The 27,482-nt window shown below is 41.9% G+C and overlaps 1 protein-coding gene across 1 annotated transcript in view; it reads left to right on the plus strand.

Moving 5' to 3' along the window:
• Positions 1-7,372: 7,372 nt before the first annotated feature.
• The window catches only part of CFDP1 (craniofacial development protein 1), a 30,249-nt gene continuing 10,139 nt past the window's right edge, over positions 7,373-27,482 (plus strand). Inside the window, exons 1-5 of the mRNA XM_075188883.1 lie at positions 7,373-7,547; positions 9,655-9,778; positions 10,969-11,200; positions 13,538-13,656; positions 18,846-18,965. Coding sequence (XP_075044984.1) covers positions 7,385-7,547; positions 9,655-9,778; positions 10,969-11,200; positions 13,538-13,656; positions 18,846-18,965 — 758 coding nt within the window. The 5' untranslated portion in view covers positions 7,373-7,384. The remainder of the gene's footprint in view (positions 7,548-9,654; positions 9,779-10,968; positions 11,201-13,537; positions 13,657-18,845; positions 18,966-27,482) is intronic.

Here is a 27,482-nt window from a genome sequence, read left to right on the forward strand (position 1 = left end):
CGCGGTTCCCCTAATCTGTAAAAAGAATTTCTCCTCAAACACAAAGTAATTTTTTGTTAATACAAATTGAAGTAAGGTGACAAGAAAAGTCGAAAAATCAGTACTTTTTTCCATCCCTAAAAAATATTTGACTGCATAGAGTCCATTTTCCTGTGCTATATTAGTGTAGAGTGATGCAATATCATATGACGCAAATTTGGTAGTTGGGTTAACTATGATATTATCCAATTTGGATAGGACATCTTTCGTGTCTCAAATATATGAGTCCAAACTCATAACATGTTTTCATAAATGATGATCTATGAATCTACTAGCTTCTTTTGTCAAACTTCTATTGCCCGACACAATCTGTCTCCCTGGAGGTGATTGTTCACTTTTGTGGATTTTTGGCAACATGTATATCGTGGCAATTCTACTATTACATTGAAGGGAGTTTATTCTAAAGGTGATAACATCAGATATTTATGGCATATGTCCATGGCAAATTAGATTGTGCTAAACATTATTTTGAGCAGTATCGCGGCTATTATTATTATTACTAATTTTTATTTATAAGGCGCCACAAGGCATCCGCAGCGCTGTGCAGAGACAAATTACAATACAATGGGAGACAGCACAGTACAGTAAACAGAAAGCACAGAAACTCAGTAAGCTCAATGCACAGCTAGAGAGGGCGGGGAAGGGGGAGGGAGGATCCGCAAATGACGGGGCCCAAGAAGGAGGGTGCGGAAGACAGGGAGACCCCCAGGGGGGAGGAGGGAGCAAGAGTGGAAGTGGGGTGGAGGACCCTCGAGGAGGAGGGCTAAGTAGCTGGAGAGCAGAGTTAGAAGTGGTGGAAACAGGAGGAGAGATGGCCCTACTCAGAGGAGTGTACAATCTAAGGGGAGGGATGGACAGACAGAGAGACGCAGGGGAGAGAGGGAGAGTAGGGGGACGGAGGCAGAAGATAAGGTAGGAAGTTAAGTGGGAAGTTAAGCGGCTAGACAATTAATATTGTCTATTTTATCAGTTTTTTCCTATATCATTTGTTTGATCTCAATATATGCATCTTTTGATATTTCGCTACTAGAAAGTTTTAATGAACTAATTTAATAAAGATATATTTAACAGAATTCAATTATATGTAATTATCTAGCATATACATTTTTCCATTTGAGTGCCCCTCACGATAATTCTCTTTCTTTCTCTCCTACTTTTGGTTTACAAATAATCCAGTGATCGGGTGCACCCTTCCTTGGAATGTATACTCTTTAAAATTTAAGTCAAATTGACATGTATATTTTGAGAGGAAGTTTAATGGACTACCTTGTGCGTTTTTTCTCCTTTTTGTAAATGACTTATAACATATAACTCCACCATTAATCACCGGAAGGGCGCAGAACATGGAAATGCAGAAGGCCTCTCTCGCCAAGAGGCAAAAGTGGTGAATGGGCAGGAGAGACAGTGACTAGGTTTAGGGAGATATGTGACGATTATGTATTATTGTTATTTTCAGGTATGACAATGTATATTGTATGTAACCTTGTAATGTAATCTCAATGTGTGCTTTGCTAGATGACATGAGTCTGAACCTATGCAAGTGTCAATAATCTTTTGAAACTAGCCAGGCCTGGGATAGATAAGGATCTGAGAGGAGTTTGAAGCCACAAAGTTGTAAACCATCTAGCCACTCAAGCAGAACAGAGGTGAGGGATTCTCTGAGGTGCCCATACATATATCTTAGTGATAATTTACTTCGGAAAGCTCTGTGTTATTTTGGGAATCAATCTGACTTAATTGAAAATGTATTTCCTAAGGTGGGGGTGAAGAGCCTGTAAGAAGGATTTTAAATCTTCTGCTTTAGACATTACATTGTGCATTTTCATGAGGGGGTCTATCAAGACTGAAATGTGTCATATTTCTCAATTGTGTTCCCTCACACACACACCAAGTCTTAACTATTTTATTTTCTGAAACTTACTTGTGCAACTTATGTCTTGTCATTAACTTTTTGCAACTGAGCCTTGGAAAAAAAATTCGGATTAAAATACATTTAATCTAGCATATTCTCTGTGATTCTTTGTGAATTTACGAAGCCCAGGGAGGCTCATGCTACATATATATGTGATTTAATTGTGAAACATTGATAAGTGGTTGCTGTATCTGGGACAGGCTGGTCATTTGTGACAGTATCTCTTCAACTTTGCTCCAAACTGCTCCCAGCCAGGGGCTCCTCCTCTACTCTCTTCACTTACAGATCCTGGACTCCCAATGCAGTTGAGTGCTGGAACCGGGTGTTACAGATATAATTATATCCAATGTACACACACCTAAGCTGATCTGTTGTCATTCTCAAAAGATAACGAAAATAAAACAATCTAACAAGACAGATTTACATTATTGTCTGTGGGAGAGTATCTGGAGACAAGGCTTGAGATGTATGAAGCGGTGATGGTCCTGAGAGCTTTGCAGGCGATAATGGGTAATTTGGGACACCCATGTGGAAATAGCAGAAATACAGCTGGCCACACAAGATAGACTTCAGTATCTTATACATGTTGCCTTTAAAAATCACTAAATAGTTTTTTATACAATTCTATGTTACATTTTTTATCTGCTGTGTAGACACAATTATAGCCAATCTATACACACCTAAGCTTATCCTTTGTCATACTCAAAATAATAATAATAAACCAATCTGCAGAGAAGATAGTTTATCATTACTGTCTGTGTGGAGCTGGAATGAGACGAACCCAGAATCTACATATATTAAATGGAGAGGTACGTTACAGACGGAGAACCCCAATATATGTAGATGGGATATTGTCACATGAACATTTTCTACACCATTATTTATATGATGGTAAAAGTTTGACAATATTTAACAAGTTTTTGCTTATTCAATGTACCCCTAATCTAAGTATATTTATAACAAGCTACGGTATTCCTTATGTATTTACAAGTTTTACAAAGCGCCAAGCTTTATGTTATATTATGTACAAATAAATTTAATGTTTGAATTATATTTAACAGACTTAGGTATCCCTTGAATATGAGGAACACTTCGGGAACACGTACTCCAGGTTCAGAACCTGGGACATGGATTATAATGGAACAAAAATTGTCACTGCAATTAAACACTATGGGCCTGAGTCATTAAGGAGAGCAAAGGAAAAAAGGAGTAACTTTGCACCTTGGCAAAACCATGTTGCATTGGAGGAGGAGGTAAATTTAAAATGTGGGGACAGATTTATTATTGGTGTAAGGCATGTCCTAGATGAACTTTAAATTTCAGTGTAAAAATATAGCTATGAAGTATTTGTGTGCTACATGAAAAACAGCCAGTATTTAACATATGTTCAAAGTAATAAACTAATTTGCACCCCTTGCATTGTAACATGGTTTGTCCAGGATCAAGCTTGACTCCTCTTTTGCCTTGTTCTCCTTAATGAATCAGGGCCTATATTTCTTTAGCTAGAAGTTTTTATTAATTTTACACCTCATCTGAGGACCCGGTTCCAACATTATGATAAGATTTACCATGTTTGTCATTGTTCCTAATGTTGGTTTTCGATTTCCTCCTATATTAAAATATGCAAAATCGCTCTCTAGAATTGCAGCTGAATGCTTTGCTTAAGGAAGGTCTGTGCCAATTCTGAAATATTGTTTTTTTTTTATCACAATCTTTAGTTTTATTTATTTTATTTTAAAAGACCTTTCTGTTAGGTGTCAGGAATACTGTCTTTAGTTCTTTCACATTCCTGATATTTGTATGTAAATCTATAAATTTAAGCAGATGTAATTTTATATAAGAGGTTATTGTAAATGCGTTGGTCTTATATCTCTTTAAGATTTTCAGAAACTGAATCCCCCATGAACAGTATTCTATGTTCCTATGAGAAGAAACACTGGAAAATGTATTTTAGTTTATCATTAATTACCATCCACCAGTGTCCATGTTAATATTCTGGTGGTATCAGAAGACATGATTTGAGGAATATCTTCTTTCATCCCCAGCATTGTCCGGGCTGAATCAGGAATTTCTCCTCACTCATTCTTGTGCACAGAACATTGAGCAGAGGTTTAGTCTGACCATTTATGCCTGAAGAAAAAGCACACAGGGATGATGAGACAACTGATTATGTACAATGTGGCATTAGAATATATACATCCATACATAGCTGAAGCTGGCCTATAGATAGCAATCACTACATAAGTACCTGTCCTGTCCTGTGTGTGGCTTTATACCCATTTTCTTTAGTTGCTGTTTTCAAGCTGTTGGCCTTGGAGTGAGATCCTGTAGCTTTCAGTCAGGAGTCGATCTTCCTGACTATGCTCCACAGAGAGACATATGAATTTAAACAATTTGAAATTAGGACTTCACCCAACATAACAATCAGATCTTGTCACGATCTGCCTGCAGCATACTGCTTTGCCTGCTCTGATCACCAGAGGTGCTGCTATTGTGCCTGTTCCTAGTTCCTTAGGAGTTAACACTGCCTCACTCATTATTCCATGCACCTGGGTGTGTTCCATATATACCTGTCACTCCCAGCACACATTGCTGGTTATTGTTGTCATATCCTGTTGTTACACCCTGTGGATTCTTCCTCCTGCTTTGCTCCTGTTATTATGCTGCATTGGGATCTCAACATTCATTCTGCTGTATTGATCAGTGACAGATCTCACCAGTGCCACCCCTGCCTTCCACCACCAAGGACTAAAAAACAGTCCTGGTGAGAAAGTTTATCTCATAACAATCACGATTAGACAGATGATGACCATAAGGCGCTTTTGGGAGTTGTCCATAATGTGTTGTGGTCACCTCCATCTGAATTTGAGTAGATGGAACTCTCTGTGTCGTGGTCATCTTCATCTGAATGCTGTAAATTGGAGTGAAGAACGAGTATCATGGGGATCAGACTAATGTAAATAGATGTAATGTTCTATAGCGTATCGTGGTCATTTCTATTGGAATGCAGGTGGAAAGTGTATTGTAGATATCTCAATGTGAAAGCAGGTAAAGGACTTTTCTGTAGTTTCTTGTGGGTCATCTATCTATGAATGAAGGTAGATAGAGCTTTCTATGATGTATTGTGGGACATCTAACTCTGAATAAAGGTGGTGTATTGTTTTATAATTAGGCCACAACTCCCTGCGACCAGCCCTATTAAATTAAATTAATAGTATTGATACCATGTACTGTTTCGCTGTTTGTGCTCTGTACAGTGCTGCGGAACATTTGTGGCATCCTATAAATAAAGGTTAATAACAATAATAATAATGTTTACATGACACACACTGGGTCCCTTCATACAAGTAGAGCCCAGTTTAAATGCCACAGGATAACTGAATATAATTATCAGGTGCATCGCTTTGTGGCAGTCCTGTACCCATCTGCGAATGGGCTGTTTCAGCACAATAATGCTCCAACCGATAAAGTTGTGGAATGCTTAATGCCGTGGGATCCCCGGTCACTAAATCTTAAGCCAAATGGGTATCTATTGGATGAGGTGATATTAACTATTTTAGCTAATTTGCAACAATTATAAACATACTGGGGTTGGTATTTTTCGTTAGTCCACTCTCTGATGAACTAAAGCTGTTCTGTGTGCAAATGGGGAAAGCAACTCACTGTGCGTGAATAATGTGGCCACTCTGTATGGATGCAAATGTACCATAAATAACAGTATGGATCTAATGACTACAAACTTAGAATGTATTCTCTAACTCGGCAGTTAAATATCTGCTCATTGGCCACCTTGTTCTTTCTTTCTACATATGGTTGGAGTCCAGATTGGACTACTGCAGCTGACCCTGGAAGAGCGTCTACTCCTCTGCCTTCCCCTTACTGAAAAAAAAGCTAAATAGTAATTAAATGGATCTCATTATTAAGATGCTGGGGCCAGACAGCCAATAGTTGTATATTTATTATTGGTCTAACACAGTGTTTCTCAACTCCAGTCCTCAGGACCCCCTAGCAGTACATGTTTTCCATATCTCCTTGCTGGAGCACAAATGTATTCATTACTGACTGACACAGTGTAGCAGGTGGTATAATTATTCCACTGGACATCTGGCAATCCTGCACTGTTAGTGGGTCCTGAGGACTGGAGTTGAGAAACACTGGTCTAACTGGTTCTTGTCTTCTACCCTCCCAATTGCTTGTATCACAGTGATTGGATGTCATCGGCATAGAGGTTATACTGGAGGCCAAAAGAACTGATGAGTTCACCCAGGAGTTGTACAGAGAAAAAAAGCAGAAGGCAAAGGACAGAACCCTAAGGAACTCCTACGGGAAAGATGGATGGGATGGAGGAGGAACCAGAGGTAGAAACAGAGATAGAGTGGTTGGAGAGGTAGGATGTGAACTACAAGATCACAGTGTCTGAAAGGCCAATGGAGTGAAGCATGTGCAATAGGAGAGGGTGATCCACAGTGTCAAAGGCCACGACAGGTCCAGGAGGATAAGCAGGGAGAAGTGGCACCTGGATTTGGCCGCCAGATGATCATTGTTTCTCAAAATTGGCAAAACTGAATAACTTTGGGTCTACTTAGTTAAAAAAACAAACATGTCCAGTTTGTAAAGTGGCTGGATCTGGCTGGAATACACAAAATCAAGCAACACTACCAACAACTTCATCTAACTTCAAAACATTGCTCTACATTACCAGCTAGGCCTGTTACTGCCTACAAGGCACAGGATTGGTTTCTAGAGGATGCGTCGCAGCCCAGTTGTCCAATCAGCATGCCAAGCCCACTTTTACGCGTAGCCTGGACACAGTACTGCACAAAAAAATGCCAACTTTTATAATTAAGGAAGACACTTCTCCCCCGTGAAACTACAAGCTCTATTATGATTTGTCAGTACATAGTCAGCTTATAGCTGGTAGGGCATTCTGGGACTTGTGGTTTCCCAACACTTGGTTGACCAGGCCTGCTCGATAGGGATATCTGCTCAAACAATTCAGAAAACGTGGAGTACATTAGTTTTACTAATACATTGTCCCTACAAAGGTGTCTTCGTTACATCAGAAGAATTTTTAATAAACTGAGGCTTAGCAATAGTAAAATAACCTTTCTCTCGTTGTACCATACACTTGAAAATAATCTTCAGAGACACTTAGCTGCTCGGCAGCTTTATATATGCACATCACGCACAATACTATCCTGTGTCAAATCGTTAAGGCATTTAAATTCCCTCAGTTATTATACGCATGCGCTAAAATTTGTGTACTTTAACTGCGTCTGCGCCGGATCCTATACCTGCACATGCGCTGTAATGTAAGACCATTGTAGCACGCATGCGCGGCCCGATCAGCTGGGCTGTAGCACGCATGCGCTTCCCCCGAGCAGCTGGGTCGTAGCACGCATGCGCGGCCCGAGCAGGTGGGTTGTAGCACGCATGCGCAATCCGGAAATCTGGGTTACGGGCTTGCGCAGTGTAGGAGGTCACAGCAGTCCATCACGGTTACCGGGTGTGCGGTGTTACATACATTGTACAGCAATGTCTGACTGCGATTCCGAGGATTACTCTTCCTCGGAGGATGAAGACTATGTCCCGTCAGGTATGTCCATCGCAATGGATGGTAACACTGTAGATGTCATGGTGACGTTTGATGATCCTGTTTATTGGGACCACAGTCATAGCCAGGCGTATGCATGTTTTGTCTCTCCAGCAGTTGTGGAACTACAAGTCCCAGCATGTCTCGCCACAGCAGCTGGAGGGCCACCCTACCTCTGATCACAACATCCTCTGAGACACAGATACTCACTAGGGATGCTGATAGGGTTACATGTGATTTGTCTGTTACACACATGAGGACATTGATACCACTAACTAAAGCAAGGTACACACACTACACAGTTTTCATCCAATAATCTGCTCAGTCTGCCGACATACGACCGCTCGTTCAAAAGTCAGGTCAGTGTGTGTTGTGACACGATGGTCGAAAGTCTGCCCAAATGGCCGATTGTCGCCTCATTTGGTTGGTCGTACCGTTTAATATTTTCGTTCCAATCTCGTTTCCGCTGTGTAGTGTGTATAAACTTCCTACCGATCCACAACAGTGAGTGCGAAATTACAGTCATTGCTCGCGACAACATGGCTGTAAAAAGTCGCTAAAGTGACGTGCGCTCTTCCCTTTATCGTCCTAAACAAGGCTAGTGTGTATGCAGTCCATGGACCGAGCGATCGGACCATCGATCGCATGTAAAATCTATCGGCATAAAAAGTTGGTTGAAATTTCTGTAGTGTGTACCCAGCTTTACTCCCAGTTCTAAATCTGAAATGTTCTCTTATCAATTTTACCATGTTATTGTCAGGGTTTTTACATTGACTGTTGAAGTGTTATTACTGGTACTATGCAGATGCACATAGATTTTATATTTTTTCCACAATGTTTACTAAAATGTAACTAAAAAAAGTGAAATTCAAAGGCTGTGGAAAAAAAACTTGACTTGTATAACACGGATAAGTCATCTAAAAATGTGTGTGTGGTGACAAACTGCCATTTCATATATAACATATAGTAACAATTTGTAGGTAGATGAGATGTGTTTATCACATATTGGGGATTTAATATTTGCATTTTATTCGGTTGGCAAATGCGCCTATGAATATGACTTCTGGCGCCTAGCTTTTGTGAAACATTTTATATAGGTGTTCATTCAGTCACATCTTCCCATTGTTGTTGTTTAATCTACTATTTATGTACTTTAGTAGATCATCTATGGTAGCACGGTTGGCGAAGTGGTTAGCACTTCTGCCTCACAGCACTGGGGTCATGAGATCAATTCCCGGCCATGGCCTTACCTGTGTGGAGTTTGTATGTTCTCCCCGTGTTTGCGTGGGTTTCCTCCGGGTGCTCCGGTTTCCTCCCACACTTCAAAAATATACTACTAGGTTAATTGGGCTGCTATCAAATTGACCCTAGTCTCTCTGTCTCTGTCTCTGTCTGTCTGAGTGTGTATGTTAGGAAATTTAGACTGTAAGCTCCAATTGGGCAGGGACTGATGTGAATGATTTCTCTGTACAGAGCTGCAGAATTAGTGGCGCTATATAAATAAATGATGATGATGATCATCTCATATGGATGCCCTTACCAGGCTTTGAGGTGCACGTAGTCTGTATTTGATTGAAATGAACCAATAAGTCGTTATTTTGTTACCTATAGACCAAGTGGATGGGATTTCATAAGAGGTATATGAATACAGATAAAATTGCATATTCATTTTTTTTTCAGACACTTTTTTTATTTTCTATGCTGCTTTCCAAGACACATTGGCACTGACAGTATTTTCCTATTGAATAGGAACTGTAACAATAATGGCTGCCTCCTCTGTGCGTAGTTGACAGACCAAGTTTAACATGTAATATTCAATGAAAGGTTTGCCATATTTTTGGGGACTTAGTTTCTCCTTTGGAGCACAGCACTCCGTGATATTAAATAAACCTCCGTGATATGATGTGAATGAGTTCTCTGTACAGCGCTGCGGAATCAGTGGTGCTATATAAATAAATGGCGATGATGATGATCAAATAAAATAAGCATTCATCTGTGTGAGAGAACACGGGTGGGAAGTCATGTTGTAAAGAAGAAACTTTCTTGCAAATGAGCCATTAATAAAATAAATCTGATAATGCCTGACGAGTGGTTTTGTTTTGTACCATAGGCGGAGAATACAGTGAAGATGACGTGAATGAGCTGGTGAAGGAAGATGACGATGAACAAGAGGATGGAGAAGACAAAGTGTCACGGAAAACTGAGAAGAAGAAAAACAATTCCATTTTGTCCAGGTGTCATATTCAATATTGTTCACAGCAGACCCAGACAGCCTGTGGCTCTCCATCTCTTATTGGCTCCAGGGCATGCTGGGACTTTTAGTTCCACAATAGCTAGAGAGCAGCGCATACATTGCATAAGCCTGGTTTAGACTCTGTCATATATTCGTTATATATGATGTCAGAATCACCATTATTTAGGTAATCATAGATTTAAAGAATATATTTGGACCATGATACCTGTAATACATTCTGTTGGCGTTTTCTGGGTGATCTTCCTCAGTTGGTTTGCAGTGTGCACAAGTATTGGGGTTGTAGGCACTGTAGGGTTAAAGCATTGCCCATTCCGATCTAGTGATTGTTGTACATTATCCCTGGCTGTGTGGGAAATTTGTATTCTTGGTGACAGTATAAAAGGCTGGGGTGATGGCATCATATGATTAAGGGTTAACACATCACAACTTTTTTATTATTTATTTATTTTAAAACGGGTGCAGTTCTAGTATTATATGTCAGGCCAGTACATTATATCTTTATTTTTCTCCATCAGTTTTCTTGTTCAGTTACATGTTACCATAGGACCCACAAAGGTGATCCACTGTTAACTCACAGCAACCGATCTTGTTAGTCAAATTAACGATAAACAAGGTCTAGTTGCTACATGTATTTTTTTCTTAAATAAGCCCAATAGCGTTTAGGTTGAAAAATCCAATCTAGGCCTGTACTTCACTTTGTTGATCCGGGACACAGAAAAATTTTTTTTTTAAAACCCACCGAAGTTCCTTCAGTTCCTATTAAAATGAGGCCAACCTTTCCTTGCTAACCCCAAAACGACCATAGTATTTTATCTGGAGCAATAACCCAGCATAACATTTCTTTGAATATTTTGTATCTGAACATAGTTAACATTCTAAAAGTTTACAGTGGAAAGACTGCAGGATTTCACAATTTTGCTAATCTTAACATTTGCAGTTTGTCCACTCTTGTTGATCATTGAACAGTTGGTACAGACTTTGTCATGGAAAGAGATTCCCGTTTAAATGTATAAACTGGGCTCTGCAACTATGAAACTAACACTATTAAAACATATTTTTCTTTTTATAAGACAATTCACAATTGTCTTAAGAATACATATTCTGCAATTATCTACGATTGCTATATGTTAAGTGCATTTGACAACATTCCTGTTCCTGTTCTCTCTTAAGAAAACGGAAGAAAGGTGTGCTAAGCCTAAATTCTGACGGATGTGCAGCGAAAAACGTGGACACAGTTGATATTTCGGAGGAGGAAGACGCAGGGGGGTTTAATGAGGAGAAGAAACAAAAGCTGGAAGAGGCAAGAAAAAAGAGAGAAGATTCCCTCTGGTCAAGTTTTCTTTCTGATGTTGGACAACAAACTAAACTCCGCACTCCTGCACCTAGTGCACAGAATGACCAGGTATTGTCTCTGCATTTAATTCTTGTCTGCTTGGCAAGCATCCCAAACCCTAACACATGTAGTTCTCTTAGGCAGTAGAAGATGCATGCTGTGGGCAAGAACTCCCATTATGAGCTGTGGAGGTGTGATCTGCTGCGGATATTATTGGGAAAAATGTATAACCTCTTGTACATTAGAAGGATATTAGAAGTCATCTTGGAGTTCTGTGACCATATAAAGGCACACAGCTACAGCCTTTATCCAGGTCACATGACTCCAAGGTGACATAGAATATCTTTATTTTCTAGTATAGTACATTATTACTTCTACACAGATTTTAATTTGAAATAAAAAGTATAAAAAAATAAAAAAAAAATTCATGTAAAAAAAAAAATGATAGTTGAAGAGGCTAAAATGAACCTGAAATATGTAGGTTTTCCACAGTGCTGGTATGTGATGTATGCTGGTGGACACAATGGGCCTGATTCATTAAGGAACTTAAATAAGAAACTTCTTAATTTAAGTCTCCTGGACAAAACCATGTTACAATGCAAGGGGTGCAAATTAGTATTCTGTTTTGCACATAAGTTAAATACTGACTGTTTTTCATGTAGCACACATGAAAGGTTGTGTGTGCTGGTTAACACAAGCCTGGTACATCACCTGGTACCAAGTCTACTCCTGAATTTCCCATCTCTTCTTTTATTGCAGCAATTAATGTTTAATAACACCAGTTAAATCAGTCTATGTACATGTAATAGGAAGAGAAGTGTGACGTTTGGGAACATAACATTTTGTAGTGGGTGGAATAGACCATGTTGGAGGGGAGGGGTACTAGGATGGTATAATACGTTGGCTTTTGAAGCTTTGTAACCTATAAATAATAGCCTGCTGTTCATTTTAAGTCATGTTCACATCATGTTGAGCAATGAATGTATTTGTCATAGCCATACCTGCTAATATGCATGGCTCCACGTTTTTTTCTTTTGGTACGTGGCTTGCTCACAAAATTGCTGGTTGCTAATGTTTGGTCCTGGCAATTAACCTTTCGAGGGGTGTGTCCAGGCCTGCTTTACATACGTCTGGGGGGTATATTTACTAAAGTGGAGATGTTGCCTATAGCAACCAATCAGATTCTAGCTGTCATATTGTAGAATGCACTAAATAAATGAAAGCTAGAATCTGATTGGTTGCTATCAGCAACATCTCCACTTTTCCAAACTCGCATTTTAGTAAATCTAGCCCCCGGTCTTTTCCCCTATGGGTCTTGTAACTCTGGTTCAATTTTTTCCCTTTTCAACCTGCAAACATGCTTGATTGGTTTGTGGTCTCTAAGTTGTGAAGTCCAGTTGACAGCATTGATTTTTTTTTTTTGTTTGTTTATAGCAGTGATGCAACACGTGGCCCTAGGGCCGTATTCCACCCTCTAAACCTTCACCTGCAACCCCGGCTCCTTCCTGCTTTATTTTTAGATTTGTTTGTTATAGTATATAACAGTTGTTATAATGTCTGCTGATTTGTTATTACAGACGAATGTCTTTCTTCGATTAAATGTATTGTTTTAACTTCTTACTGAGATTAAGGGTAATGTACGGCCCTTGAAGCGCATTTGGTTGCCTATCGTCTGTAGCACTGTTTTTATTTCATTGTTGTCTAATGCCTTTTGACACAAGAATTGGGATATATTTCCTGAACTGTGGGTTTGAAAAAGTGGAGATGTTGCCTATAGCAACCAATCAGATTCTAGCTGTCATGTTGTAGAATGCACTAAATAAATGACATCTAGAATCTGATTGGTTGCTTTAGGCAATATATCCACTTCTTCAAACCCGCAGTTTAGTAAATATACCCATTTGGCTTCGTAGCATAGGCAACATGTTATGCAGTCTCTGTCCTGCCTCTTGCTGTTTCTTTACAACACTGTCTATGTACTCATCAGCGTGCATATATACTGTGCTACATTTAATATAACTACCTAAGTTATCATTGCCAGGCTCTTGTGTTCCTACAGACACCTTTTGCCATTTGAATTTGATATCAGTCATGTATTTTTGTCTTGCATTCTACCTTATTTTAACTTATTTATGTTATGTAGCTGTGTTTAATTATATTTCTGTGCACTGAATAAATAATTTTAGGGTTTGAAAGTCAAATCCCATTGCCTAATAATTTGACTGAATGTTATACCAAATCCTAAACTGTGTTTAAAAAAATAAATAAATAAAAATATGATTAATAATACTATGACTCCAGACCTCGTGTATTACTATGAGTTACAGTTATACGGCTGTCTTTGGTCACATACATAACAGAATCTTCACACATCTTATAATTACTGCTGTTTCTCTTCTCGCTTAGACACAGCCGGAAAAACCCAAGGATTCCCCCGTACCTTCAAAGCGAGACACAGAGTCCAGGCAGGAGTCCAAAAAAGTGACCATAACTAAAGTGTTTGATTTCGCTGGTGAAGAAGTCCAGTAAGTAACACAATATTCTACAAAGCTATCTATAAAATCAGTTACATTTTAAGTCAGGAGCATGTCTGGCTCTCATTTACGTGCTCTCCTGCAGGTTAATTTTATTGCTTTTCCTTTTTAGTTTCCTTGTACTGCTTTTTAGCCATATAAGGCAGAGTAGTTTTATTTTTGTTGGCCTTGTATACAACACAGAACTGCTCTGTGTCAGGCGCCGTCCCCGCACTGCACCTACGTGGCGGGGACGGACGCCTGCCTCTCTGCCCGGCTCGCATCCCGTTGCCTAGCAACGGGTCGGACTTTTCGGGTTGTCGCTGCATGCGCAGTAGACCCGCGTCCTGTTGCTAGGCAATGGGACGCTTCCCCAGTCTGATTATTGGCGGTCAAGTGCATCTGACCGCCGGGAATGCATGCCACCAATCCCTTTGGCTTCATTTCTGACCACTCTTTTCCTAACGATTTGGCTCTCGGCTTGCCTCTGACCACTCCGCTTGGATCACCCCTTTGTACTGCATCAACGTTTGGCTTTTTGACTCGGACCGCACGACCATTCCTGTCTCCCTACTGCCCTGATTACCAACTGGGAGAACCGCGACCTGCGCACCTCACGCAGCCAAGCACATACCTCCTTGCGGGGGTCCCTGGTGTATACTGGGGGTGCGTTAGACTCCGCGCCTCCCAGATTAGTGGCGCCAATATAGGGCAGTGGCAGCTTCTGAAAAAGTCATTATTGTGACACTCTGTGCATAAGATTCTAGACACACACTGAGCATGGACAAGCCAGGCCATATCCCAGGGCAATGGTAATGAAATGGTTAAAAAAAAAAAAAAAAAGATAAGAAACGTCTGATATATATAGCTGACCAGCATAGACAGGAGTCAGGAGCTAAAATAATGTGCTCTGTAAAAGTTACATGGGGACAGGCCAGTCAATTAAAGTTGTCTTTAGATGGAAAGCGGTGTAGCTGGAAGGTTATTGTTTCATTATGCCCAGAATGCTGTGACACTTTAAGAATGGTTTCCTTTCAATCAAGTTCTAGGGCTAGATTTACTAAGCTGCGGGTTTAAAAAAGTGGAGATGTTGCCTATAGCAACCAATCAGATTCTAGCTTTCATTTATTTAGTACATTCTACAAAATGACAGCTAGAATCTGTTTGGTTGCTATAGGCAACATCCCCACTTTTTTAAACCCGCAGCTTAGTAAATCTAGCCCCTAGTGTATTCTAGTCATACATCAGCCTAATGATCTGTGCACACATCTATTTCTGCAGTGTAATGGTGAAGCAATAAGGTTGGGAAACTGACCGGAAAGTTCAATCACTTTTCTACCTTACTACTGTGTTCAGTCAAAGTTATGTAGTAATGTTGCACACTATTTTCTGCAGTATACATATCACTCTTACCTTATTTATTAAAACTTGCTTTTTACCACTTTAATTGGATGCAAATGTGAGTGGTTCAACTTGTTCATGGTATATTCTACTTGTGTAAAATAAAGATGGCTCTTGACACTTTAGCGTTTGTAGAGGAATGGCAGCTAACGAAAAATGGTGTCTCGCTCCTCTTGCCATAGACAGTTGCATTAGTTTGGAGGAAAGGGGCACTTTGACAGTTTTTGGTAATTTGCCTGCTATTCTTCTTAAACGATGTATAATTTGTATATTTTTAGTTAGTAAAGGAGCTGAGGTTCTCATATTGGTGTCCTCTCTGTTATAGTGTATGCTAATAGATGTTTGTTTCACGTTTAGTTTTTTATTGCAAAATCATAAACTTTGTTCGCTGAAAGCTAAAGTGCACCACGTTCTTATTCATTCCTCTGCCCTCCGCAAATGTGTATATTAAGCAAGTAGTTCTCCCTGCTGCCCCCCCCCCCCTTACACCATTTAATTACTAGTTGTGGTCTCCATTGCAACAGACATGATGTGGTTCCATAGGAAACCATCGGCTAGAGGGGTCAGAATTGAGAATACTGCCATGCTCCATATGCGTGAAGCTTGCTCAGTGCTGCTGACGGGATGGTTTTACAGAGGGGATGACAAAAGTACATCCACACGTGGAAACTCATTCTGACTACATCACAGTCTATGGGGTATATTTACTATAAGGAACCACAGATTCCCGGCGCTTTGAAATAATTTTTTAAAACAGCACGTTTAATAAAGGCCAAGCCCACTGGCTTTTGTCTTTAATAAAATTGCCATTTGAAGAATGCCTTCAAAGCATTGGGAGTTGTAGAACTGCCTGGTCTGGTGCATGTTAAGAAAACATTATTCCCATGTTACACACAGCTCTCACCACTTAGTAGTACAATCGCCTAATCCTTTGTAATCATTGATCACTGCACAGATTCCCATTTTATGTTACATTCAATATATATTGTTATACTTTTGTAGCATAAGTAGTGTTTTATCTTTGCCCAGTGTGCGATTTTGAATGTCCATTAGGTGGTGCAGTAACACAGGCAGTGAGAATGAAAGCTGATTTTCAAAGCGTTCCATTTACAGCTGCCTTGCTTCTAGACTTGCTGGCTAACAAGGGGCCTGTTTTAGGAATATGTATGGTAAAAATCAGACTATCCTGGCATCGACGTAGTTCCTCTGGGCCTCTAACTAATCTGAGCTGTATTCTGCCTGCCTTAATTTCCACCTCCTGCATTTGGGAGTTGTCTTCAGTGGAGGGGCTCTTGTCCCATTTACCAGCCGATGAAGTCAGTGAAGATTGGCCTCCCGCAGAGCGGAGAACGTATTTTTCCCTGAGGTATTCCCCAGACTCACCAATGACGCGATACACTAGGAAAATAAACAAACAATCATTTCCAAGCTCTCTTCGTACGTGAAAACCAGCAACAGTGTCTAATGGTTGCTTCTCACACACTTTGGTGGCCATGGACCTTCTAAATGGTTATATGTTCTGCTTTTCTGTTATCTGCCACAAGATGAATGAAATATATAATGTATTACAGTACATTGTGGCTAATGTCAGAAACACACCTATTGTTTATAGATAATGATAATGTTGGCTTTAGACCACTGATGTTAAGCGTAATATCTATTGGGTAAGAAGCAGATTGAGAGAATGAATGTGAAGGGGCAGAATCAGAGGCTTATTTTGCACCTGTTATTTTATTTTGGTTACTCTGGGTAACGGATCATACCAACCCCCTCCCACTTCAAACCCCATTTTAAGTTGTCTTCTCAGCAGCTGTTAGTCCTTTGTAGGTAGGATGTTAAACTAGCTGATACAAACAGGCTGCAGACAACTTGGAGATGTCACGTGAGATTGTGTCGTTTGGTGGGATTCCACAATTTAGCTGGTGTTAATTCTCAATGAGACCCTAGGAATACATTGTTAAAAGATACAAACCTGAATACTGCTACTGAGATGCACAGAAACTCCTGCAAAAGTTATTTCTGGAATCCCAATAATAATCTATAAACATAAAGTATTTTTTGAATAATCTGATTGGTTGCCAACTAAAGATCAGCAATAACAGGGCAGAGTGTTTGTGATTGACTTTTAAGTCTCACTGTCCACTTTGGGACATTCCCTTCTTAATTTAGTTTTCCCATTATGTATTCCAAATACGGGGGGGTCATCACCCCCAAAACTACCTACCAGAAGCTGTGACACATGTAGCTGGAATATTAGTCTATTGTAGAGCTATGGGTGGCCGGCAATGCACTTGTTCAGCGCGTCAGGTAAGAGAGGAGCTCTCTGGGGAGGACCACCCATGATCTACACAAGTGGAGGCTAGATAAAGAAGAGTATGTTCAAAAGTGTACAACACCTATTAAATGGACACTAGTCCTTTATTAGGCTTCCAAATATGGTTTAATTATTAGACTTGTAAATAAATTCATTTGTACGGCAGCTTAACAGCCCATTGGAAGCACCACCATTGTTCTGCTTTTTGTAGATAGGACCTTCTGCTCATATGCGCGAATCTCCCACCCAAACTTCTATCTTCCAAAATCTAAACCTACATTATATCAGAGGGTAGGAGGATGGGGGTGACAGGAGTCTGCATATTGAGCGTAAGGGGCTTGCTGTGAGCACTGTTGCCCAGAGAAAGGTTGTTATACAAATACACATAAATACGTATTTTTACATTTTCTTCTCTGCATTTTTACATTTTTCTTTTCTGAGGTCAAAGTCCCTCTAACAACAGATTGGCTGATTAGCACACAGGGCGCTGCCAGTAAAGTCACTGCTAGTTTTAAAAGGAATAATAGACCTGCTGTGTGTGCAATTTGCTACTGGAAAATTCTGTCATATTCAGCAGTGTTTTGGCCCTGCTGTAAGATATGTGGGATGTGTGATGAGAGGGGGGAGGAAAATCTCCATCAGTGTTTTCCTTTTTTACAAACCTCTTGTGGACTGTCATGTAGAATTCTGCACTTAACGTCATATATGAGCATATCCATAGATATTTACTTGTAGTCTCTTTATCCTCCAGCTTACATGCTGGATAGCTGATCCAGCAACTAATTACTTCCCCCACCCCCATGCTTACGCATGAGGCTGACATTTCAGTTGACATTTAAGCTAATATTCTAAATATTAAATAACTGGTTCATTTGAACAGCGATGGTCTTACTGTAAAGACTCTAAAGGAAGGAGTTTACTATACTTAAACTCATCCAGCTCTCTATACAGTTAATGGCATACCAGTGCTTATTTGTGCTACATGCTTAATATAATGCAGCTTATGCACATCATCCATCTGTTATTCCCAAACATTTGATGTGATTTACTAAGCAAATCACAAATTGTAATGGCAAGAATTAAGGAAAAACCTGCAAAGAAATAACATTAATATAGTATGGGAGCTTGAATCCAGAGAGCTACAAATGCTACGGTTGGAAATGGAAATAGTTAATGCTTCTCTGTATATTTGACAAGTCAGGGGTGACTTGGCTCCCGTTGTATACAGTCTATAGCTTGATTCTCTTGGTTGGTGTGGGTTTAGAGTCTGTCAGCTGAGCCTTGGACCCCACATCCTGGCTGCAGTAGGGAACTACTAATAATTCGCTCTGAACCACAGGACAAAGAGGTTTAGGTTTTTCAGACTGGGTTTTGTTGAAATCCAAAAACATGTTTAGATTTAAGAAAACCTTAAGGTACTGTTGACTTCTACCCTGAGCAAACTATATTCCTCAGATTACAGCAACCATGTCCTCTTTCTCATCAGGGTGACCAAAGAAGTGGATTCTTCGTCCAAGGAAGCCAAAGAATTTATCAAACAGCAGGGGAATGACCATGTGGAAGTGAGCCCCATCCCTTCAAAAATCAGTGCAGCAGCTGGCTCAGGGTGAGTTCTTCATCAGCCAATCACAGCACGGCTCTCTGTCCTGTGACCACTGTCTGTTCCACAAATGAGGACTACTTGTCAGATGAAACGTTAAACACAAACTAGGACATCTGTGGGGAGATTCTCCCTCTGAAATGTACAATCACTTCTTCAGTGAAGTGTTGTGATGTAGAACGTACCATTCTGATGAACAATATCAATTACCTTGGTTATTTGAAAGATTTCTTTATTGCAGGTGCTGAATGTACTGATTTATACCATCCATGTCCCGTTACTTTCCAGATTCAGGTTCTTTTTAAACGTCTATTGAAATCGGTAGAACATTACGACTTGACGCAGTATATCACACAGTTGGGGGCTATATAAAAAATAGCCGCCAATTGTGTTTATATTTATCCATTACGTTATTGCCATCTGCAGTTCTTATGTGGTCACTGCTTTTGCAAAAATGCCAGGCTAGTGAGACAACAGCAGCCCCAGGAACCCAGCAGTGGCTAATGCTGATGAGATCTATCAATGCTGTCAGTTGCCCACTTCCAGTTTGGCTGCAGATTACTGCGGACACGTACCGCTAACTGTCCTATTCAGACCATATCAACCAATTGTCCAATATCACTTGGAATACCTTGGCTTATGTGGCAAGCTTAATAGGCTTGTATATTTTTAGTGACGTATCTATGGGCATAGAATGTGGCCGCTATAGGGCCCAGCATTGATACTGTCTGGGTAGGGCACTACTTTACTGGGACCCACCGTTTCTCCCTTACATATTAACAGTGACACCCACCAGAGACACCAGAGCTAGTGTTGACATGCAGCTCCCAGATCTCGCATTCATGCAGAGGTGACTGTATGGGAAACTCAGCACACTATTTGGTATGGATGTAGCCCCCTATTGGTGAATCGTTAAAATATTTTTCATTACCCTGCTTATATTGGTTTCTGAATACGTGTTGTACAGTATAGTATCATGTTGTGCACAGTCTGTGTCTGGGGCCCCGCAGACATACGGAGATAGTGGAGATTTTTCTACATCTAAATTGTCATCTTTGTAGTGATGATATCTCAGAGAGTTCCTGTGATATAGAACCTCAACTGACTGTTAAACTTGCCAAGCTGGTGTTTCCACAGTTGAAAACCTTGAAAAAGGACAAGCTGCATGTGGTCCGCATAGCATACCGGGGTTGCAGCGGTGGCCCTGGGGCCCTGCAACACTAGTCACTCTTATTGTTACTATACCGACCATGGCTTTTTTTGTCAGTATGCCACCGAATTACTATGTTTGTTTACCTTACTATTGTTGTCATTGATTTGTGAGGTGCCACAGTGCTTTGTAGTTCTGGACAGTGGGGGAAACAGAACATCATCATCACCATTTATTTATATAACGCCACTGATTCCGCAGCGCTGTACAGAAAACTCGCTCACATCAGTCCTTACCCATTGAAGCTTACAGTATAAATTCCCTACATATAACATATATATATATATGCTGGATACACACTACTGCAATGATCGTGCAGATCACACAATAAACGAAGGTTTGGCCAGATATTGCAAGTGTGTGTACGATCCAACGATCATGTTTTATCGTTCCACAGCACATTGTATCAATTGATTGGTTTTCTAAACTTCCTAAAAATCATAACTAACAATGGTACGATGTGGTGCGTATTTGGCAGTGTACACGCACTCAAAACCAGCAGTGTAGGCAGATATCTGTAGAGTGTGTACAGGGTCACAATCTTTTCAGCAGATGATTATGAGAGATGAAGATCACAGATCTGAAGGTAAATTGTGAAAGTATGTGTGCATGACTCTGCATGCTCATCTGGACTTTCAGTTGTTGGTAAAATCGCATCTCAAGTAAGATTGCATAGTGTGTACCCAGCTTAAACTTTACAGTAAGTAGACCCTTGATCACTTTTGTGAGAGCAGTCTTGGTGGAATGTTCAGGATAGGAGCCAAATTGCAGAGAGTTGAGAAGGGAGTGAGGAGAGGAAGTGTGATAGGTGGCTGTACATAAGTAGCTCCAGTAGTTTGAAGACAAAAGGGTCAAGAGATCGCTTCTTTAGGATTGTTTAGATAATATGCGACTGTCACTGCACTGTCCCGAAGGATCCGGCGCTGCCACGGGCAGAGAGCGCCATCCTTCATCTGAGGACCTGCCATGTTGGGAGATACCAAGTCCCCCGCTGAGGCAGAGGGGGGCTTGGATCTCAGAGCCGGAGAAGACTGTTCTGAGTGGGCAATGATGCAGGACACAATGCAGTGCGGCAGCCTGTGTTGATGGAGGCTCTTCCCTGGGTGTGTGAACCATTGGACAGCGGGGAGTGAGTGTGAGATTCTCCGGCTGTCAGTGGTATGCTCTGGAGCTGGAGATATCTGCGCCTTTTCCTCTCCACGCAGTCGGACTTCAGGGGCACCACAGAGAGTTCTACTGCTGCTAGCTTCTCTTCACAGTTCCTCTTAGTGTCAGCTAATTACCCCATAGGGGATATATTGGCATTATTTTGTCCGTTTCAGAGCTACTGTTTAGTCCTCTGCATAGAGGGTACTTATACCAGACTCTGGGCCTGAGTCATTAAGGAGAGTAAAGCACATATAAAGAGTTATTTTGTATCTGGGCAAAACCATGTTGCATTGGAGGGGGAGGTAAATGTAAAATGTGGGGACAGATTTATAGTTGGGGTAGGGCATGTCCTAGATCAACTTTAAATTTCAATGTACAAATAAAGCTATTACGTATTTGTGTGCTAGATGAAAAAACAGCCAGTATTTAACTGATGTGCAAAATAATAAACTAATTTGCACCCCTTGCATTGATTAACATGGTTTGTCCCTGAGAACATCCACTTCTTTTTTTGCCCTACTTTCCTTAATGACTCGGGCCCTCTGTCTGTAGTTAGGACTAGTATTACAGTGTTATTCTATCTTGCTGTTTTGGACTAGTAATTGAGACTTTTATTACTGTGTGTTTGACTGAAATCAGAGTACTGTATTACCTTTCTATTTCTTAAAAAAAAAAATAAAAAAAAATAGAAAGGAGGTGGTATTGGAGGAATTTGTATCTATGTCTGATAAGGGGAAGAGTGCCCGCATTAAGTTTTATTCTTGCTCTAAATGTTCTGCGAAGGTGAGGGTGGCACCAGGGGGCTGTGTGCGCAGTGTGAAGAGCGGGACCAGGGCGTGCACACCCGGTGTGGCCGTTCCAAAATGGTGGAGGAGCCAGTGTGGTTTTCCTTATTGGTGCAGTCTGTTTCTATGCTCACCCAGCTTATCAATCGACAGGCAGAGACTACTACCGCTTCTATGAATGTAATACTGGCGATTCTTCGGCTGCTTCTGTGGAGGACGTCAATTCTGGGACTTCAGATGACATACCACAGGCCCTACCTTTTCCATCTCAAGTCACTCAGCCTGAAGCTGCGTGGTCATTCAATTTGGGAAAGCATTTTGACCGCCTGAACAGGTATTTAGACTCTTCAGCACATTGTCATCTAAGGCCAAACGTTCCCGCGTTTCTCATCCTTTGTTACCTTCAGACTGTGAAGGTTCATCTGGAGAGGAAGGCGAATTAGGGAAGGATTTGGATTCTATGCATTTATGTGACTGGGATGACGCTTCCAGGGAATTCAGGATTTGGTGATGGCGTTGCCTCAAACTCTTGACTGGATGGAAGAATATCAGGTCAGCCGGCACAACTTTTAGACCCCTGTTCTAGACCGCATAGGTGGCCAGAGCAATGGAGTCTTGGGCCGACCAATTAGCTGCGGTCTGCAGGATTCGAAGTTGCTTTCCTTGGCTCTTCACTTAAAGGAAGCTTCTGCCTATGTTTTTGAGGCAGCCCAGAATGCGGCTACCGTTTCTTCTGTGGTGGCAGCTAGGAGAACGCTTTGGCTTTGTTCCTGAGATGCCGATGGGGAGTCCAAAAAATCCTTAGAGGCTTTACCTTTTTCAGGATCGGTCCTATTCGGTCCAGAGCTAGATAACATGATCAATTCCCCTCCACTGGAACAAGCTCACTCCCTCCATCAGAACTTCCCCTAATCTGTCCAGTTTCAAACGGGCCCTAAAAACCCACTTTTTTCTTAAAGCCTTTCTGTCTCCCACTTAACTTCCTACCTTATCTTCTGCCTCCGTCCCCCTACTCTCCCTCTCTCCCCTGCGTCTCTCTGTCTGTCCACCCCTCCCCTTAGATTGTACGCTCCTCTGAGCAGGGCCATCTCTCCTCCTGTTTCCACCACTTTTAACTCTGCTCTCCAGCTACTTAGCCCTCCTCCTCAAGGGTCCTCCACCCCATGTCCACTCTCGCTCCCTCCTCCCCCCTGGGGGTCTCCCTGTCTTCCGTGCCCTCCTTCTTGGGCCCCGTCGTTTGCGGATCCTCCCTCCCCCTTCCCCGCCGTCTCTAGCTGTGCATTGAGCTTACTGAGTTACTGTGCTTACTGTTTACTGTACTGTGCTGTCTCCCATTGTATTGTAATTTGTTTGTCCCTGTACGGCGCTGCGGATGCCTTGTGGCGCCTTATAAATAAAAATTAATAATAATAATAAAAATCCGACTACCGGAGGTAAAAGCACTTTTCTGCCAGTGAACACTCCTAAGCCTTGGATTCCTCGGTTTGGGTAATTTTGGAAGTCCTTTCATGGTAACACGGCCTCAAGGGGGCATTCTTCAATTAGAGGCAGACCACTTGCACTTGGGACAATCTCAGAAAGGAAAAGGTTCCTATTCTAAGAAACGTCCATCTACCAAGACCTCAGACCTTCGCATGAAGGGATTCCCCCTCTCCTCGCGGCTGCGGGGGTGAGGGTCGCGTTCAGTTGTTCAAAGATCAGTGGGTGGCGTCCATCAGGGATGTTTTTGGTCTTGGGAATTATATCCAGAGGTCATTTCATAAACATCATGGGTCGTGCTCCTCAACGATTCTTCCAGGCTCCATTGCCCTGGAATTTGATCAAGAGAAGGGCGTTGCTCCAATCAGTCACATCCCTTCTTTCCTTCTTTCCGCGGATGTCATTTGCCAGGTTCTGGACGATCAGAAAGGCAGTGGTTTTTACTTAAACCTGTTTTTGGTTCCCAAACGGGACGATTCGTTTTGGCCGATACTGAGCCTCAAGAGTCTCAACCTTCATCTTCGTGTGACCAAATTTCGTATGGAATCGTTTTGCTCCGTGATCAACGGGTTGGAACCCCTGCAGTTTCTGGTGTCTATAGACATCTGGGACGCTTACCTTCACCTCCCTATTTGGGAGGGACATCAGTCCCTGCTTCGTTTCACTGTAGGGAGTTCTCATTTTCAATTTTGGGTACTTCCCTTCTGTCTTTCCACCGCACCCAGAGTATTTACGAAGATTGTGGCAGCTATGGCGGTTTACGTGCTCAGGGAGTAAATGTAGTTCCATACCTGGATGAATTTACTCATCAAGGCTTCCTCTGGTCCGCTCCTGTCTCAACATCTTGCTCTATCCCTTCGGTTTCTGGAACAGCACGGGTGGATAATCATTTATCCAAAATCTCAACTTGAACCCTCCCAAAGGATGGTGTTCTTGGTACTTTTTGATGGACATGGTCCTTCAGGTTCGCTCTGTTCAGATCATCCGCGTCCTTCCATGAGGCTGGGCTTGCGGGTTCTGGGGTTGATGGTGTCTGCATTCGAGACCCTTCCCTACGGTCGGTTCCACTCACATGCTTTCCAGTGGGATCTTTTGAGCCAGTGGTCAGGATCTCCTCCATCTGGAGTCACAACCGATTCACCTCTCCAGAAGGACTCGCAATTCACTGGGTTGGTGGTTCTCACAGGATTATCTGCTGGTGGGCAGTTCCTTTGCCCCGTGACACTTGCTCCTAGTGACTATGGATGTCTGTCTGCGAGGCTGGGGAGCGGTGGTTCTCCATCTCTGTCTGCAGGGGCTCTAGACCGACATGGTGGCCCTCCTATTGATCAACATTCTCAAATTATGAGCCATGTTGCTAGCTCTTCAGGGAGCATGATCCTTCCTTCAAGGAAAGCCAGTTCGTCTACAGTCCAACAACGCTACGGTGTTGGCGTATGTAAATTGTCAAGGAGGAACAAGAAGTGCAGATGGCAGAACAGACCCTATCTTGGGCGGAGACCTGGGTCCCAGAGATATCTGCAGTTTTCATTCCAGGTGTAGACAACTGGGGAGCGGATTATCTAAAGCAGGCATGCAGTCCTCCTAGGATATCTTTTTCCTCCAATTCCAATGATTCCGCGGGTGCTTCAGTAAGTAAGGATGGGGTTGTCATCCGGTGATTCTAGTGGCGCCGAATTGGCCGAGACTGGTTTGGTTCGCAAACCTCTTGCTTATGGCAGAAGGACCAGGTTGGGCCCTTCCACTCAGAACCGATCTTCTCAATCAAGGACCTTTTTATCATCCGGACTTACCTCGATTGGCTTTAACGGTGTGGCTGTTGAGGCCAACCTCTGGAAATCAAGGGGCTTCTCCCCTAGGGTAGTAGATACCCTAATGAGGGCTCGGAAGCCGGTGTCAGCCAAAATCTACAACAGGGTGTGGAAGATTTATGTACAATGGTGTGAGAGGAAGTGTTCTAACCCTGCATCTTTCAACTTATCTAGTTTTCAAGCTTCTCCTTAGAATGGGTTAGAAACGGGCCTTAGATTAAGTTCCCTGAAGGTTCAGGTTTCGGCACTTTCTATTTTTCTTCCAAAGCCGATTGGCTTCCCTGCTTGATGTTCGTACTTTTCTTCAGGGGTGCTGCATGTTCAGCCTACCCATGTTCCTCCGTTGGCTCCGTGGGATTTGAACCTGGTCCTGGATGTCCTTCAGCAGCCTCCATTTGAACCTCTGAAGGCAACTGACCTCAGATTTTTGACGTGGAAAGTGGTATTTTTGTTGCCCATTGCTTCTGCACGAAGAGTTTCAGAACGAGAGGCCTTGTACTGTAAAGTTCCTTATTTGGTGTTTCATGAGGATAGGACGGTTCTCGGGACCGTGCCTTCCTTTTTACCAAAGGTGTTCTCAGGTTTCCATATAAACCAGGAGATAGTGGTTCTGGCCTTTCGGGAAGGGGTGTCTCCTTCTGGGCCGCCGCCTTCTGTTGGTCTGTATGTTGTCAGCGCCTTGAAGGTTTATGTGGAAAGGACTTCTGCTTGTCGGAGGACTAGCTCTTTTTGTACTTTACGATTCTTTTAATGGAGGGTGGCCAGCCACCAAGCAAACTATTGTTGGATTAGGTCTATGATTAAGCGATTTGTATATACCAAAAAACATACTGGTAGGTTAATTGGCTGCTAACAAATTGACCCTAGTCTGTGTGTGCCTCTCTCTGTCTGTCTGTCTGTCTGTGTGTATGTTAGGGAATTTAGACTGTAAGCTCCAATGGGGCAGGGACTGATGTGAGTGAGTTCTCTGTACAGCGCTGCGGAATTAGTGGCGCTATATAAATAAATGATGATGATGAGTATGGATCGTGCTGTGCCTCGGGTTCTCATGGCGTGGTGGGGGCATCCTGGGCTGCTCGTCATGGGGCTTTTGCGAATCTGCTGTGTAGGGCGACTATCTGGCCCTCTGTCCATACCTTTACACAGTTTTACCAGTTCAACATTTTTGCGTCTTTGGTCGCCAGTTTTGGCTGCAGTGTTTTTTTTACGGGCTGATAGAGCAGAGCATTCCCACCCAGCCCTCTGTAATTTTCCTGGAGAACCCTCCAAAATGTTGCACCAATTTTTTAAATGACTGTCTAGGCATAACTCCGCCTCTCCACTGACAGGCCCTGCCCTCTACATTAGTTCTCCCTTTCCACTAAAGAAGTAGTGGGAGTGTCAAGGTAGTGTAGGAGGCTGGCACTGGCGAGACATGGCTTTGTCCAGCTTGACGTAGAAGATCATAAATTTAGCTGGGCATAGCTATGTATGTCCACTGTTGTCCATGTGTATGTCAGTGCTCACAGAGATATGTCTGTATGTATATATGTGTGTGTCTATGTGTGGATAACAAAATAAATATATATATATATATATATATATATATATATATATATATATATATATATATATATATTAGTGTGAGAGAGAGTCAAAACTCAGATTTTAGGACACTTTGGATGCAATTCTTGGAATCTATTCTTATTCTTTGTGTTTTGACAACTGCCCAGCACCACTTCTTGTGGTGAATGTTGTTCTTTGTATACAGTATGTTCTTATTCTGTATCTATGGACAACTACACAGGGACACTCCTTGCTTTGTATGCAGGAAATAATTACAGCATATGGTTCAGTCTGTATTTTTCATAAGCCGGCAAGTGTTTGCATATGTACGCTTAATTAGTTACGTTTCTCCTGCATTTTGAGACCCACTAATTACTGACTTTTCTTTTCCACTTGGTGAATCTGAAATGAGATGAACGCCTTGTTTGTACGTCTCCTCCATGACTACCGCTGGTGTGTTTCCAGGGGGCCCTTGACAATTTTGCTGTGGGGCCCAGTAAGCTACAGTTACGCCCCTACCAGATGTCTAGTTCAAAATGTGCTT

The sequence above is a fragment of the Mixophyes fleayi genome, chromosome 10, assembly GCF_038048845.1.
Source record: "Mixophyes fleayi isolate aMixFle1 chromosome 10, aMixFle1.hap1, whole genome shotgun sequence".
NCBI lineage: Eukaryota > Metazoa > Chordata > Amphibia > Anura > Limnodynastidae > Mixophyes > Mixophyes fleayi.